Genomic DNA, 16,892 nt, shown 5'->3' with positions numbered 1-16,892 from the left:
TTGTAGAAGCCATCCGCTTTTCAGCTTCAGATTTTTTACAGATGGTGTTATGTTTGCATCAAAAATTTGTTGAAATTTCATTGAATCCATTCTTTCCTCTACAAGTGAAACGTTCCCCGTGCCATTGGCTGCAACACAACCACAAAGCATGACTGATCCACTTCCATACTAAACGGTTAGCGATATGTTCTTTTCCTCATTCTGTGCCCTTTTCTCTACACACATACATTTAATCATTGTGGCCATAGAGTTCTATTTTAACCTCATCAGTCCACAGGACTGGTTACCAAAATGCTTTGTGGGCCTCCACCATTTTCATAGTGCTAGGCAGCTGCTTAGAAGAACCCATGACTGCCGTTTTTGGGCACAAGGTTAGAGGAGGCTGGGTTTTTTATAAAGATGGTAAATTTGCATCACCTGGCCTTTCCCAACGATGATTGCACAAGGTTTCAGATCTTAGACTGTTAGAATTATTGCTTGTTCAAAAAGCTGTCTGGTCTGAACACACAAATCTCCAAGGATGTCCAAACTTTTGCATCCACCCATTTTCCTTTTGGCAATTGTTAAAATGTAAAAGATGAGGAATAAATACGAATAAATACAAATATATATATATATATATATATATATATATATATATATATATATATATATATATATATATCTACTATATAATGGTCTAAGGGTCACTTCCGTCTGTCCTTCTGTCACCGTTATTCGTTCGCTGATTGGTCTCGGCAGCTGCCTGTCATGGCTGCCGCGACCAATCAGCGACGCGCACAGTCCAGAAAAAAATGGCCGCTCCTTACTCCCCGCACTCACTGCCCGGCGCCCGCATACACCGCTCACACAGGGTTAATGCCGGCGGTAACGGACCCCGTTATGCCGCGGGTAACGCACTCCGTTACCGCTGCTATTAACCCTGTGTGTCCCCAACTTTGTACTATTGACGCTGCCTATGCGGCATCAATAGTACAAAATGTAATGTTAAAAATAATAAATTAAAAAAAAAACCTGCTATACTTACCCTCCGCCGCCTTTCTCGCTCCTCGCCATGCTCCCCGGACCGCTCCATTACAAGCGTGAGCTTGCGGTGAGGTCCCGTCCCAGGGCTGGTGTGCGGCAAGGACCTGCCGTGACGTCACGGTCATGTGACCGCGACGTCTTCATAGGTCCTGCTCCCACCAGCCCTGGCACTTGCAATGGAACTCGGCTTCAGGAAAATGGCCGCCGCGATCTCGATCTGCGCACGCGCGGCATCCCGCGGCCATTTTCCTGAAGCCGAGCACTACCATCTGCACAGGATCCCAGGAAGAGGAGAGGCGGGACGCGGAGGAGCAGCGACAAGAATGGTGACTATGATACACTACAAGGGGCCCTCGGATCGTTAGGTGAGTATGTTTATTTTTTATTTTTTGGACCTGTCACTGGGCAATATCCTACGTGGCTCTGCTGTATACTACAAGGCTGGGCAATATACTACGTGGCTGGACAATATACTACAAAGCTGTGCAATATCCTACGTCGCTGTGCTGTATCCTATGTAGCTGGCCAATACACTACGTGGCAGGGCAATACACTACGTAGCTGGGCAATATACTACGTCACTGGGCAATATACTACGTGGCTGGGCAATATACTACGTGGCTGGGCAATATACTACGTGGCTGGGCAATATACTACGTGGCTGGGCAATATACTACGTGGCTGGGCAATATACTACGTGGCTGGGCAATATACTACGTGGCTGGGCAATATACTACGTGGCTGGGCAATATACTACGTCGCTGGGCAATATACTACGTCGCTGGGCAATATACTACGTCGCTGGGCAATATACTACGTCGCTGGGCAATACACTACGTCGCTGGGCAATACACTACGTGGCTGGGCAATACACTACGTGGCTGGGCAATACACTACGTGGCTGGGCAATATACTACGTGGCTGGGCAATATACTACGTGGCTGGGCAATATACTACGTGGCTGGGCAATATACTACGTGGCTGGGCAAAATACTACGTGGACATGCATATTCTAGAATACCCGATGCGTTAGAATCGGGCCACCATCTAGTATTTTATATTTGCCTACAATACATAGGAAATATGTCATCTTCAACGTTAGGCCTTTTAGAGATCATTTCATCTTCAAATTTGCTTAACTGTCCAGAATAACAGTAATTTTGACCAGGCGTGCCCAAACTCTTATATGCCACTGTACATCCAGTATTGCTTCCATCAGTTGGTCGACTAAGACACCAGATGGAAATGGATTCCAATGTCCGCAATGGGATTGTTCCGACCTGTCTCGCGCAGGCGATGGTCTGCAGACAATCACAACACTTGATGCAATATTATAAGTAGAAGAGAAAAGATTCTACTCGTATACAGTCATTTATTATTATTAGTTTGTGTCCAAATATTTTTTAAGACATGAGTAAAAAAGAAAAAAATTCCTAATGTGAAAGTAGAGAATAGAACGGCACCTTTCTTGGTATCCTGTATCTGTTTCATGACTTCTTCCCTCTCCGCCTGTTCTGTAGCAGTGGTCACTCGGAATGATCCCTCCCTTGTAAAAGTGGTTCTGCTGGCATCAAAGGTGGCAGTAACACCACACTCCTTTTCACGCTTTTGCTTTCTCTCTAGGCAGGCAGCAAAAGCACATCCGACAGCATGGCTCAGCCGCTCTCCCTGTTATTTGTAAGACATAAGTAGTCATTAACCATAGTATGGAAATAATCCTGTAACTGTACAATAAGTCTCTGTGCATGGGCTTCATGCAATCCAGGTTACCCTAGAATAATACAAGAAATTATAGCATATCACTGACAATAAAGGTTATACATATTACATGTATATTCATCCAGTCAGTATCAAATGCATGTTGCACGGAGACGGTCATACTGATATGCTGGCACATTGTTGCACCATGCTAGTGGGGAGGTTTTTCATACTCCGATGCATTTCGGGATGTTGGAATCTGCTCATACAAAAAAAAAAAAAAAAAAAAAAAAAAAAAAAAAGAGGACTGTCAAAAATGAATCAGACCAGACCAATGACTGAGAAATGAATCCCCATGTATCACCAAAAAAAAAAGAACATTTTTGAATATCTGAAGGATAAAAATTTACAGCCCACACATACAACACCACCCCCCACCCAAAAAAAGAGATACACTAGAAAATGTGTCAGTAATGGGGGTAAATGATCTGATCTTGACTGTGTACAAGTAAAACTAGCAGTAAAATTTAAATTAAATAAAAACAAAAAACTTCTTCTCTTGCATGTGAGCTTCTGTCAAGGGTTGGCGAGAAAGAATGAGCCGATGATAACTAAGGGACAATCAGGAGGAAGCGAAACCCCGGGACACTCCCTCCAACCTCAAAACTTTGCTACCAGTTATAGGGATAGATGCCCCTACCATTCACCCAGAACAGATCAAGCAGCTGAGGGACCTGGTCCACCTAACCCAGACTTTGGCTTATAGAGGCAGCCCCGACTTATGTAAACAACCTTCTTAAAAGCAAGGGAAAAATTCGCAGTCAATTTCCATTCAGAAATGGTGGGAGTTCGGTGAGACCACCATGCCTTGTCAAACACTACTGAGCAATAAACAAGGACTCATCTAGCAAAAGCCTAAGGCTACGTTCACATTTGCGTTTTGCGCCGCAGCGTCGGGCGCTGCAGCGTCGCCGCATGCGTCATGCTCCCCTATATTTAACATGGGGACGCATGGACATGCGTTGTGTTGCGTTTTGTGACGCATGCGTCTTTTTGGGCGCACGCGTCAGGGCGCAGAGGACGCAGCAAGTTGCATTTTTTTTGCGTCCAAAATCATGCAAAAAAAGGACGCATGCATCACAAAACAATGCGTTTTGCATGCGTTGTGTCGCCGGCGCAACATACAACAACGCAAATGTGAACGTAGCCTTATGTCACCGAGTACTGATCAGGGTAAAAGAAAAAAAAAAAAAGGCAGGTCCTGGAGTTTTCTGTGATGGATATCCCCATACGATCATGTAGAAATATGACCAACTGGGTCCAGTATCTTCTAATCTCTGGGCAACTCCACAGAAGGTGGAAGAACGTCGCCTTTGGGGCACACCTCCAGGAGCTGGGGATGAACCCTACACATCTTGGCTGTGGTGTATGTACAATGAAGGATTTAGAATTGTACAGCTGTCTCAGAAAATAAGCTAGTAGAAACAAACTTTGAGGTTTCCAAAACGAGCTCCCAACAGACATGGATGGGACCAACATCTGCCTCCCGGGCCAGTTTCGTCCACACACGGGGCAGATGAATGATCTTCGACTGATTGAAAGCACTAAAGTAGGAGATAAGTTCGACTGGGGGCAGTGGGCCAACAACAACGGAACCAATCTAGTAGAGCAGTGGGAGCATTCGGAAGCTGACCTTGCAGAGAGCGCTTAGGCTGTAGGAAAAGTAAATTATTCAAAAGATTTGGCTCCTTCCTTCTGGAATTAAGGCCACCGGACGTGCAAATAAAGTTTATAAGCTTACAAAACTTCTGTACAAGTTATAAAAAAGCAATGACTCACTATTTTATGAAGATTATATTGAAATACAAGCAGTAAAATAATGTCAAAAGGTAAGCGTAAAATAATGTCCAAAGGTGAACGTAAAACCTGACACTTTCCTTCAAATAAAACCTTGACACGTCACTCTCAGACAGGTTTCCAATGCAGTTGGCTATTATTGCCATGTTTTAAATGCCGATTGTATTTCAGTAATCTGGCTTTAGGAGCTGAGCCGTGATCGCTGTGATGGATCCATTTTTGAAGCAATATAAATGGGTACTAATGAACGTAAATGTCTACAATAAAACCTCTCAAGGATCTTCTATTTTTGAAGGCAGGAACAAAGCTGCACACTTGTGCCATTCTTGTCATTCAATATACCAGACAACACTCCTGAATGCTTGTGTGAATAAAGCCTAAACCTCAAATCTGTTTAAGGAAATCTGTCAGCAGTGTTTTTAAATGTAATCTGAGAGCAGATATGTAGGAACAGCTAGCCAGATTCCAACGATGTATCGCAGTCAATTGGGTGCGGTGGTTCTGATGAAACCCCCGTTTGATCTGCTGCAGATCTAGCAATGCTCATAATACAGAGCTGTGTATAACCCCGCCACTACCACAGATTGGCAGCTTTCTGTCATTGCATAGTGTACACAGAAAGCTGCCAATTAGTGGTGTGGGCGAGGTTATATAGAGCAGTTGACTAGGCGGTATGAGACATCTAGTCCTGTAGTGATTATCTACTGATAAAAAAAAGAAAAAAACATTATTGAAAAATACAGCCCAGTAAGTGAAAGCTCACTGGAATAAGGGTCTATGCCCCTACATCGTGCTGCTCTCGGATTACATAGTAACCTGTTGACCGATTCCCTTTAACATACTGATTTGCTTATCAACAGAAAACCAGTCCATATAGGAGGTGCATTTAGACCAATCTCTGTCTGTTAAAAAGCACCGATCGACTATACACACGCACTGGTCAATTGCTGGCCTGTTTACACAGGCAGACAAAAACTGGTGAGAACATACCAATAATTCATAGAATCATTCTGTCCCTATAGTGTGCTGGCAAATCCACTATTTACATGAGTCATTGTGCTGCCAATGACAATAATTTATTTATTTTTTGCCAGCGTAAATGATCTGACCACCCAAGGAATCAGCAGAATAATTTTACCGGGTGATCTCATGATTACAACGACTGACAATTGGGAGAAAAGAGCGTTCTTAAAGACTGTCAGCAAAGAACAACTGTTCAAACCACGTACCGCCGCTCAGTGCATCACGGCGTGGCCACTCATTTAAAAATACCTTCCAACATGCTTGCTTTCCCTGAATCTCCACTCCCACCACTTCCTTGATGGACAGGTCCGGTTTCATAGAGCCACAGAGGGAAAAAGATAGACAGAAAAGAAGCAGGTGGGAAGGGCTATTTAAAGGTTTGGTCATGCTGTGATGCAGCGAGCGCCTGTACATTATTAGCACAAAATGACTGTTCAAACCGAGTCCCTTTAAGACACCTCTTGTACCAAATCTCAGCTCTGCAATGCACCTTTATAAAAACACTGAGAAAGCAACATCAATAATTCAAGTACAGACCGTGTCCTTGACAGCCATAAAACAATGACAGATCCATCTCCTTGTTGTTCCATCACGACATATGTAAGAGAAGGCCCGATCAAAATTTCTATCTGGCGCACAGAAGGACACTTTTTCAATGGTTTGGTCTACCAAGAGATCCTATGGAAGACAAAAAAAAAATAAAAAAAAGGATTAACAACAATTGTATATATAAAAGTAGCAGACAAATATAGGACATTGACCCAAAAGAAGACAAAATGCGCGGTTAGTAGTATGTCCATTATAGCTGGCTGCACAAAAACAAAAAAACTGTTGAAACTGACCATGATAAATGTGGCAGCTCTGAAAACTTCACTCTCTGAAATGTAGGCTTCTCTGCGGCCATCCTCATCCTCCACTTGTGCTTTTCATGTTAAAGAGGTAAATACATTGTGAAAATCCCTGCTCTACCCTGACCGTGCCGCTTTAAATCCACACACTTTTTGCTGCATTACTCCATTGCAGAGAAATACACATTTGTTGCTTTTGGAGCACAATATGTGACATCTCTATTTGTAGTGCAACTGGACGTTTCTTCAGAGTCTTCTCTGGGGGCATGCACTTTTACCCCTCCCAGAAACCGTTACAGCTCAGCAGCATCTGAGACTGCTAGATCTGCTGAGCTGTGATTGGCAGCACCTGGTAGGGAGGAGTGAAGGCATACCCCCTCCGAGAAAACTCTGAAGAAAAGCCCAGTTGAACAACAAGCAGAGATTTCACATATCGCAGTCTCAAAGCAACAAATGTGAATATCTCTGCAATGGAGCAACGAAGCACAAAAAAAAAAAAGTGTCAGAATCAGAGGAGCTTAGGCTTTGAGCACGTGACTTTTTTTTTTTTTTTTTTTTTTTTTACAGAAGTGGTGTGAAACAGTTTACAGGACCCAGTCCAACAGTAACGTCTAATATGCGAGTGACCTCTGGATGGGAGACCTGATAATAGCTTCCAACCTGCCAGCATACACACCTCTTCCTGTGATTAGTTGACCTGGTGAAGTGTCATGTTGCAGTGTCACATCCACCAGCCAGACTAATGACATGGTCCTGCTAATTGGTTTGTGCCAACTCTAGCTTATGGACATTGACAGTGTCCGCGTGTGGTCTGTGTTTAAAATCTCCTCCGAAAATATTGCAGCAATGCATTTTGGTCAGTTTTACGGCAACTCCTACATCCGTATGCAATAAGCATGAGCACACGCAGCCAATCACATCAGCATTTTGTGGAAGCGATTGGCCTTTTTTTGTTTTTGTTATTTATACAGCTATCGGACTACGTCTACTTCTGCCACCCCAAATATAATTTTTATGTCTAGTAGCTACCACTGTGCAGTGATTTTGTAGATGCCATTTACACACAACGGAATTAAAAACTTAAATCAACTAAACTTGTAATTTTTTTTTAAAAGAGAAAAAGGAAGTAAAAAAAAAAAAAAAAAAAAAAAAAAAAAAAGGTAATCCTTATCCATATTTGATCATCTTTCAATTCATACATTTAAGGAAATTGACATTGGGAAATATCCAGGTACTTTTAAATTACTTCTTTATTGTAAAAACATTCGCAACTTCATACCTTTGTCTTTTCATCCACAACTCTAAGACCATCGGCTGAAACCCACAGGACCGCCTTGATTGCCTTCTTTCCAGTCTTAAATATGTCAGAAAAAAAAAAAGGAAATCTTAAATAGGGTATGGCACATGTCGACTTTTGCTGCAGACCTGGAATGAAAAAACGTGAGCAAAATAAATCTAGAAAAACCTCTAGAAGCCTATGTATCCAAGATCCATGCCAATTCATTCACCAAAGCAAAAGAGAAAAGTTCATGAAAAGCGCTGCAAAGAAGGGCAACTGTGTGACAAACAAGGGACATGGAGACTACAACACACACTTGAGAGTGCAAAGAATTCTACAGCAAAATTCTTTACCTGGATGGGAGAATCTACTAAGACTTAGGAGACTGCACACATGAATAAGGAGTTACTCCACTGGTACCATACCCGAAATAAATCGTGGTACCACACTGAAAAATGGCATTTAGGCAAAATGCGCTGAACCATAATACCAATCACTATGTTCTACGGCACTCGAGATGGAACCCAGGAGACGTCATGGCCGCCATGTGTGGCTGCTAAGAGCAAAATTGTGATGTACAGACAGTATTATACTGCAATGTAATCTTATTTGGTCTAATGGGAGGCATGACTTAATATTGCTTATTTCACAGCCTCTCTTTGTATGTATATTTGTATGTATGAATATGAATTAACAATTAGGCTACGTGCCGATGATAAGGAATAGTAGCGTTTAGGAAGCAGCGTATTTTCATTGCGTACAAAATGCTGTGTTCTAATTACCGCACTTGTTTGTTAGTCCATGCAGATTTACCGCATATACTAACAGTCTATTGGTCAAAATACGCAGCCTGCGCGGCTCGTAAGGCGGCACCGCGGTTGAATTTATACAACATTAAAAAGAAGAACAGTGGGCATGGGATTTCTATAAACCCCATCCGCTGTGCTTGCAATGTGGAACGCAGCGTTTTGGATGCAGCGAAAATATGCTCCCATCCCCGATCATGGCCACGTGGCTTTATGGCCAGAGTCATGATTGCCCCATCTAGCTGATGACCCCATCTAACAGTCCTCAATCATATTTGACCAAGTTAGATCTGGCCACTGTGACCTGTATATAAACTGTGAAACATATCTGAATTAAGCATAGCTCAAAATTCATTTATAGAGTAACTGTAGTTGTTTTAGTTAAATTTTTGTTTTTCTGCCCGCAAAGCAATAGTAAATGTGAAAATTAGAATTTCTGCAATATATCGCAGAGAAATCTGCTTCTTTCTCCTCCTGAACTGATTCTCAAAATTTTCAATTCCGGAGTAAAATCTGTCTTCAGTGACTACAGACTTTCCCATTACTTAGATAGGAGACAAGTTTAAAGGGAACCTGTCACCCCCCCCAGTCGTTTCAAACTAAAAGAGCCACCTTGTGCAGCAGTAATGCTGCATTCTGACAAGGTGGCTCTTTTAGGTCTGGGTGCTGTAACTTGAGAAATAATCAGTTTTATAATTTGTCTGAAATGCAATGTGAATAAATCATAAGTCACTGCGGGGCTGGGATTCACAGGCAGGGCGGCCGCACAGCTGGGCTGCGTATGAGGACAGGCGGCCAGCGTTCACTGCACCTGCACCAGGCAGGGGATAAGTGCGCAGGTGCCGGCTACTTTTGAAAACAGCGGTGAGGAGGAGGCGGCGCCCGGCGCCAAGAAGATGTGAGTGACAGCTGTGTGCTGTCTGAAGCAGGGGGGAAACGCCGGCCCACTTGACTGAAGACCAGGTATTTTGGACAAATTATAGAACTGATTATTTCTGCAGTTACAGCACCCAGAACTAAAAGAGCCACCTTGTCAGAATGCAGCATTACTGCTGCACAAGGTGGCTCTTTTAGTTAAAAACGCCTGGGGGGGGGGGCGGGGTGTGACAGGTTCCCTTTAAGGGTAAGTTCACACAGGGCATTTTTTTATGCGTTTTGTGTGTTTTTTGGACACAGAGCATGTCACTTTCAGCGTTTTTCCACCCATTGACTTGAATGGGTGGTGAAGAAACACTGCAAATACGCAGGTTGACTTTTCTTGCAGCGTATTTACTCCAGAAAAGTCAATGAGAGCCGGATGTGACATCACACTTGGCTCTGCTACATCTAAACGGCAGCTGCATGATGTGTTCATGCAACCTGTCATCCAGCAGAACAGACCCGAACCCCATTCACTTGAAAGAAGGGTCCGACATTACAGTCTTTGACCCGCTGTCATATGCATGACAGCGCGGCAAATACCGCTTCTGATCGGCAGGGAAATTGTCACCGCCGGTCAGAGAGCCGCGGTTCCCACGCTGTCAGAAGACAGCGGGAGCGATCAGCTGTGAACGGAGGTGTAAACTCACCTCCGATCACTGGTGTCAGCTGATGGGACAACTGCTCCCATCATCTGACACCTACAGCCGCTAATTACAGTGACAGCAGGAGCAGCAGATGGGAGTTTTCATCTGCCACTCCTGAACTATAGATACAGTAATAAAAAAACAAAATGGCGTGGGTTCCCCCATTTTTGATAACTAGCCAGACAAAACTCACAGCGGGGGGCTGCAACCCCCAGTTGTCAGCTTCAGCAAGGCTGGTTATCAAGAATAGAGGTGTCCTCACGCTTCATTTTTTAATTATAAAAAATGATTTAAAAAACAAAAAGTGTAAGGTCCCCTTCATTTTTGACAACCAGCCTTGCTAAGGCTTACAGCTGGGGGCTGGTACTCTAAGGCTGTATTCTAGGCCCCCCCCCCCACACACACACCCACACAGCCCACAGCCTAAAAATAGCAGCCTGCAGCTGCCCAGAAAAGGCACATCTATTAGATGCGCCAATTCTGGCGCTTTGCCGGGCTCTTCCCACGTGCCCTGTAGCAGTGGCAAGTGGGGTAATGAGGGGTTATTGTCACCTTACTATTGAAAGGTGACATTAAGCCGGCTTAGTAAAAGAGAGGCGTCAATAAGACACCTATCCATTACTGATCCTATAGTAATTAAAGGGTTAAATAAACACACATGCAGAAAAGTCTTTTAATGAAATAAAACACCACACAGTTTTACCATTTTATTATTCTGCCAATCCAAGCGAAACCATCGATCTTCTGTAACCAAAATAAAATAATAAACCAACAGTATACTCCTTGATCCATCGTAGTCCAATACAACGAGTGTCCCACGCAGTATCTGGGGGAGATAAAGACTACAACCAGGAGCGATGCTAATGCGACTGCTCCCGACTGTAAGCGACTGGGGAATGAGACGGAGCGGGCGCAGGCTCAGTAACTAGCGGTGACGTCACCGAGCCTGCGCTCCCGAACAGCCTGACCGGAGGTAACCTCTGCACCGTGGGAAAATGCCGGGGAAGAGGATACCGCAGGTAATATATCTATCTGTTCTATCAACCTATGTATTCATTCTATCTATAGGAATTTTTTTTCTCTGTGTGCACTCAATTTTATTGGCATGCACAAAAAAAAAAAAAAACAGTAAAAAAAAAACGCACCAAAAATGCGGCAAAAACGCACATAAACCTGCATTTTTGGCGCAGCTTCTTGCCTGCCAAGATGATCAGGTTTTGCTGCAGAAAAAAAAATAAAATAATAATAAAAAAAAATCGCAGCAGAAATGCCCTGTGTGAACTTACCCTAAACTTGCAGCAGAACGTTTGTTTCTGCATTTGGCTCCGCCCTTCTGCATTGAAACTTATTGAAACACCAACTCATCTCCAATCTCAAAATTTGTCTTGACTGAACACAAATTTTACAAATTTTTGCCATGAACTAAATGTGAAAGATCAGTCCAGGAAGAAGAAGCAGATTTATCTGATAAGATATATTACAAAGTGCCTTGTTTTCACATTTATTTATGAAAGAAAAAATTAAAATGATGGTTATGCTTCAACACAGATATTCTCTCATGCCCCATGCGTCTGACTAGTAGCTGCAAACCGCGATGTAGGAAAAAAACAAAAAAACAAGCAGCACAGATGAAGCTTGTTCGGCAATTGGTAGAAAACCGCATACGGCGCACAGCCACGTAGAAGGCGGCACAGAACTATCGCCGTGTGTGCAAATACATCACATTACCCTTATTGTGTACTCAGTTATTCAGGGAATTTTAGATGCATGTAAATGTTGTGATTTATATGAATTATTTTAGAACGGGACAAGTACACCTAAATGCCATTTTGACAGTGAACAAAGAGCCATCACCATAGCTGTAGCCGTCCCGCACTGGAATTCCTGCAGACAAATCGTGATCCATCACGAAATCATCAAATGTAATCATGGCTAAATCAGCACAAGCAATATTCATTGGTTAAATTTGGAGAAAGTCCAGAAAAGACTGATCGGCAAGAATCTAGGAGGATTTTAGGTCTTAGATTATGGTAGAAAGAAACGCTAATGATTAAAAGCATGGGCATGTAAAACGAGAACTACAACTAGCAGAATCAAATATGCAGTGATCCAACTGGTTCTCAAAATTTGGAAATGTATAGGTTATAGGAATTCTAAAATACTGCACTTTAGGAGAAGGAAAGAGAGGCATTACCCACCCCAAGAGGAAAAAAAGGAGTGGAAACCAGCCACAACCATGGCCATTACAATGGAAGAGATGCAAAGGATTGGAAAGTGATTATAGGTACGGTATTTATTAATGAGTGAACGTGCCAGGATAAGGTGTTATCTGAGCATGCTCGGGTGCTAACAGTGACTTCGGCATGCTCAAAAAATATGTTCGAGTCCCAGCGCCTGCATGTTTCACGGCTGTTAGACAATCCCTCCATGTGTTGTATTGGTCAAACAAACAAGCAATCCCACATGTGTTGCGGCTGTCGACCAGCCATGAGACATGCAGGTTTGAACATCTTTTTTGAGCACGCCAAGACACAAGTTAACACTTGAGCATGCTCTGATAACACCTTTTCCGAGCATGTTCGCTCAGTACTAGTAGTTATATTAAAAAAAATAATAAATAAAAAAAATCAGTGGGCAATGGGTAAAGCTAAAGAAGATGGGGCAAGAGCATTCCTCCATGTGTAAGATTAGGGAACGGGAAACAAAAAAATCCTCATCCTCTTCCCCTCCAAACGTGTGCCTATTGCCTGTCTTATAGCAGGGAATTGAAGTTGACTTCCTTATTCAATTACTCCTGCTCATAGAAAGGGCAATTCTGATAAAATTGCTCTATTTCAGTTAGATGGTAATTTTTGCACAGAAAGAATACAAAGAGGTGCAGAGGTATATAACCAGCTTGTCATTCGGACCCTCGTTGGCACAGACATCCCACAAGTGCCAATACAGTCTTCCAGATATGAATGGACCCCCAACAGACCAAATATCTGAGTTACAGGGAATAGTTCACTAATATATTTCTTAAGTAATTAAAACCAGCTAGTGATTCTTAAAATAAAAATTATATATATATATATATATATATATATATATATATATATATATATATATATATATATATATATATATATATATATATATATATATATATATATATATATCTCTCGTAGTGTATTGCAGTCAAATGAAAAACACCAATTTTATTAATTCTTCCCACAACTAATGTTTCTTGCCCATCCCTCTAAGGTCAAGACATATTGGGAAAAAAAAGTATTAAAGAAGAATCCCGGTGTATACTGTACAAGGTTATTCCACAGGAATCACAAAGTGAAGGCACATGCTGCTATGTTCAGTGACCAGTTTCTACCAGTGTGCAACTCCTTATAAATTTAACCACAGAAGGCGATGGACTTACTTTTGCAAAGAAGCCTTTGAAGAATTTCCTTTCCTGGAGGAACAGGGGAGGGGACAAGTCGAGCACTATTATTGCTGGAAGCTACAAGTCTCTCAAGGTTTTCAAATCAGCATGCATCAAATAGCACAGCAAGTATTAGTAAGCGCTATACAGAAGGAGCAAGCGGATGACATCGCTCCCTACGTCCATGCTTGGGAAAGAAGAGGTTAGAAAGGTTGCAGGCAGACTAAAGCTGCCAGAAGGAGGGGAGGAAAACAAAAAAACCTTCAAGTGTCACCCTGCAATTTCCCATGCAACAAGGGAAAGAAATAACCTCAGAACTCATTCATATGCAATTAGCAACTGGCATTTGGCTATGGATGAACATGTGAAGTCCATCTTGGCTTTAGACCTGGTTCATTGCACCAGCGGGGACTTGTGGCTTTGCACTAGAAGACCTAGAACATTGCATTACGAGCAGTGTTGTATGGAGCCATTACTGTAGATGCCATTTTATCCACATTTTAATTTAAAAGTAAATAAAAGACTAAGATGTTTTCTAATGCAATGAAACAAGTCTACAAAATCGGCAGTGGTACCACTTTTTGAATCAGATGTCTACCACACTGCTGAGCTTCTGTCCCACCAAGTAACAGATTGAAAAGCAATATAGGAGGCATTTCTTCCAGAACTAAAACCACACGCACAGAGTGAAACATGGCAGCAGAAGATCAGTCAATCTGGAGCATGAGGCCACGTCATGGGATGACCAATGCACACATTTTGCTCCTTCAACTTTGATATCTTAAGGATTGACCTCCAAGTTCGGATGTGGATAAAATTGTTAATAAAAAGCATAAAAATTAATCTTAAAAGCAAAATTATTTCCTGCTTTGGTCTACTTTTATGCTGCTGCCAGACTTATTTGATGTTCCCCCTGGAAGCTATTGCCAGAGTAGGCACATTGAAATGCAAAATGGTACATAATTTATCTCAAAATGGCAAGAGGACAGTCATGGGAGATTCAGAAGGATTGAATGAACATTAAAGGGAATCCGTCAGCAGGATTTCAACCCTCCATACTACTTATACATGCATGTAAATCTTTCAAAGACCAGTTCAGCAATACTTTAACATGGGCAGTTTGACCTCTGTAAAGAAAAATCAGAGTTTGAATGGATAAGTAAGTAATGCTGAAGCTCTATGGCAGATGTGAAGCCTCTGTCACTCCAGCTCTATTGTGCGCCCTGACACCGCCTGCACCTGCTTGACTGACAGCCTCGGTGCGAGAGAGAGCGAGAGAGAGAGAGCGAGAGAGAGAGAGAGCGCGAGACAGCGAGATCCAGCGTCCATAGGCTTCCATTGTAGCCGACGACGGGCAGTGCAGGATGCGTCGCTGACCGATTTTCCGACGTGCACAAAAAACGTTACAATGAACGTTTTCTCTGCACGACGGACCGCTATTTTACAACGGATCCAGTGCACAACGGATGAAACGGATGGCCATCTGTCACAATCTGTCGCTAATACAAGTCTATGGGAAAATGCAGGATCCTGCAAATTTTTTTTGCATTCTCAAAAATCAACAGATTGTGACGGATCTGAAAAGACGGAAGTGTGAAAGTAGCCTGACGGAAGTGTGAAAGTAGCCTGACGGAGGAAAAGCCCGGTAATGTTAAAGGTATTGCTGGACTTGTCTTTGAAATAACTACATGAGTATATAAAAAGTTTAGCGTTTGAAATCCTGCGGACAGATTACCTTTAAGCACACAGCAATTTTCTTTTTGGTTTTAAGTAATGTGATAAGAGTTAGGCTTCTTTCACACTAGCGTCGGGCCGAGGTTCCCGACGCTAGCGTTGTCTCCGCCGCACAACGGGGGCAGCGGATGCATTTTTCCAGCGCATCCGCTGCCCCATTGTGAGGTGCGGGGAAGTGCGGGGAGGTGGGGGCGGAGTTCCGGCCGCGCATGTGCGGTCGGAAAAAGCGGACCGTCGGGAGCAAAAAACGTTACATGTAACGTTTTTTGGTCCCGACGGTCCGCCACAGCACGGCGCAACCGTCGCACGACGGTTGCGACGTGTGGCAATGCGTCGCTAATGTTAGTCAATGCTGAAAAAACGCATCCTGCAAGCACTTTTGCAGGATGCGTTTTTTCGGCAAAACGACGCATTTGCGACGTATTGCAGTTAACGCTAGTGTGAAAGTAGCCTTAGTGTTTTGATTTTTCAGTTGGCATAGCAATGTGAGGGCTGCATTTTGGGTACAAATGATGTCTGGGTTTATTTATTTTTTTGGGGGGGTGGGGAGGAGGATCCATAACATTTTTTTGTAAGTTTTGTGTTGTGTAAGTGACATTCACTTTACCGTATAGGTCAATAGGATTACGGAGGTCATTTATTATTATATTTCTTTTGTCGCCAATGTGAAAGCTGCAACATTTTTAGTTTTCCGGATGAAGGCTTACATTTTGCAGGATGAGGACATTAGACCACAGTCCTACAAATCTTTTCGACCAACTCTATTAGTACAGTTGTTCCATTTCTTTGGCAGCTTGGAGACAATGTACAGTGTACACAGGATTGCTGTTCTCTATTCCTTTGCCAGCCAATCAGTGGTGGGGGCAGGGTTACACAGCTTAGCTGGACTACCTGGATCTAGACATCTAGTCCTACGCTGATAATCTCCTGCTGATAAAACACTAGTTGTATTGGAAATACAGGAAGCTGCTCAGCAAGTGATGTCACTATATCTGCACCTACATTATTATGCTCTTGGATTACATAAACTGATTATAGTTTCACTTTAAAATTGTTTTATTGTGTACTTTTCACTATAGTCCTGCTAAATGACAAACTTTAAAGGGAACCTGTCACCCCGTTTTTTCCGTATGAGATAAAAATACTATTAAATAGGGCCTGAGCTGTGCATTACAACAGTGTATTTTGTGGACCCCGATTCCCCACCTATGCTGCCGAAATACGTTACCAAAGTAGTCGTTTTCGCCTGTCAATCAGGCTGGTCTGGTCAGATGGGCGTGGTGTCTTCCCCCAGATCTTGCTTAGTTTTCCGTTGGTGGCGTAGTGGTGTGCGCATGCCCAAGGTCCCAAATCCACGTCACAGGGGAGTGAAAAGAGCGCGATGTGCTGTATTTCATTGGTGATCGGTGGGCGCGGCCATCTTCCTTTGGCTGCGCGTGCGCAGAAGCGGCGCTCTGCTGGCCGCGGCTTCAGGAAAATGGCCGCGGGATGCAGCGCGTGCGGAGATGGAGATCACGGCGGCCATTTTCCTGAAGCAGAGTTCGCATCTCGGCTTCAGGAAAATGGCCGCCGCGATCTCCATCTGCGCACGCGCGGCATCCCGCGGCCATTTTCCTGAAGCCGCGGCTAGCAGAGCGCCGC

The 16,892-nt window shown here is 43.2% G+C and overlaps 1 protein-coding gene across 12 annotated transcripts in view; it reads right to left on the bottom strand.

Moving 5' to 3' along the window:
* Positions 1-16,892, bottom strand: part of NUMB (NUMB endocytic adaptor protein) — a 138,087-nt gene that overhangs the window by 16,212 nt on the left and 104,983 nt on the right. For 7 of the 12 annotated variants that reach the window (XM_077261606.1, XM_077261639.1, XM_077261649.1 and 4 more), the window contains 4 exons: positions 13,515-13,547; positions 7,732-7,806; positions 6,142-6,282; positions 2,490-2,694 (listed from right to left, as the gene is read on the bottom strand). In XM_077261606.1, the coding sequence (XP_077117721.1) occupies positions 2,490-2,694; positions 6,142-6,282; positions 7,732-7,806; positions 13,515-13,547 (454 nt within the window). The remainder of the gene's footprint in view (positions 1-2,489; positions 2,695-6,141; positions 6,283-7,731; positions 7,807-13,514; positions 13,548-16,892) is intronic. The other 5 variants (XM_077261658.1, XM_077261674.1, XM_077261683.1 and 2 more) reach the window with 1 other exon arrangement.

The sequence above is a fragment of the Ranitomeya variabilis genome, chromosome 1 (genome assembly GCF_051348905.1).
Source record: "Ranitomeya variabilis isolate aRanVar5 chromosome 1, aRanVar5.hap1, whole genome shotgun sequence".
Classification (NCBI taxonomy): Eukaryota; Metazoa; Chordata; class Amphibia; order Anura; family Dendrobatidae; genus Ranitomeya; species Ranitomeya variabilis.
Note: the sequence above shows the minus strand (reverse complement) of the source record. Positions and strands in the feature narration are given on the sequence as shown.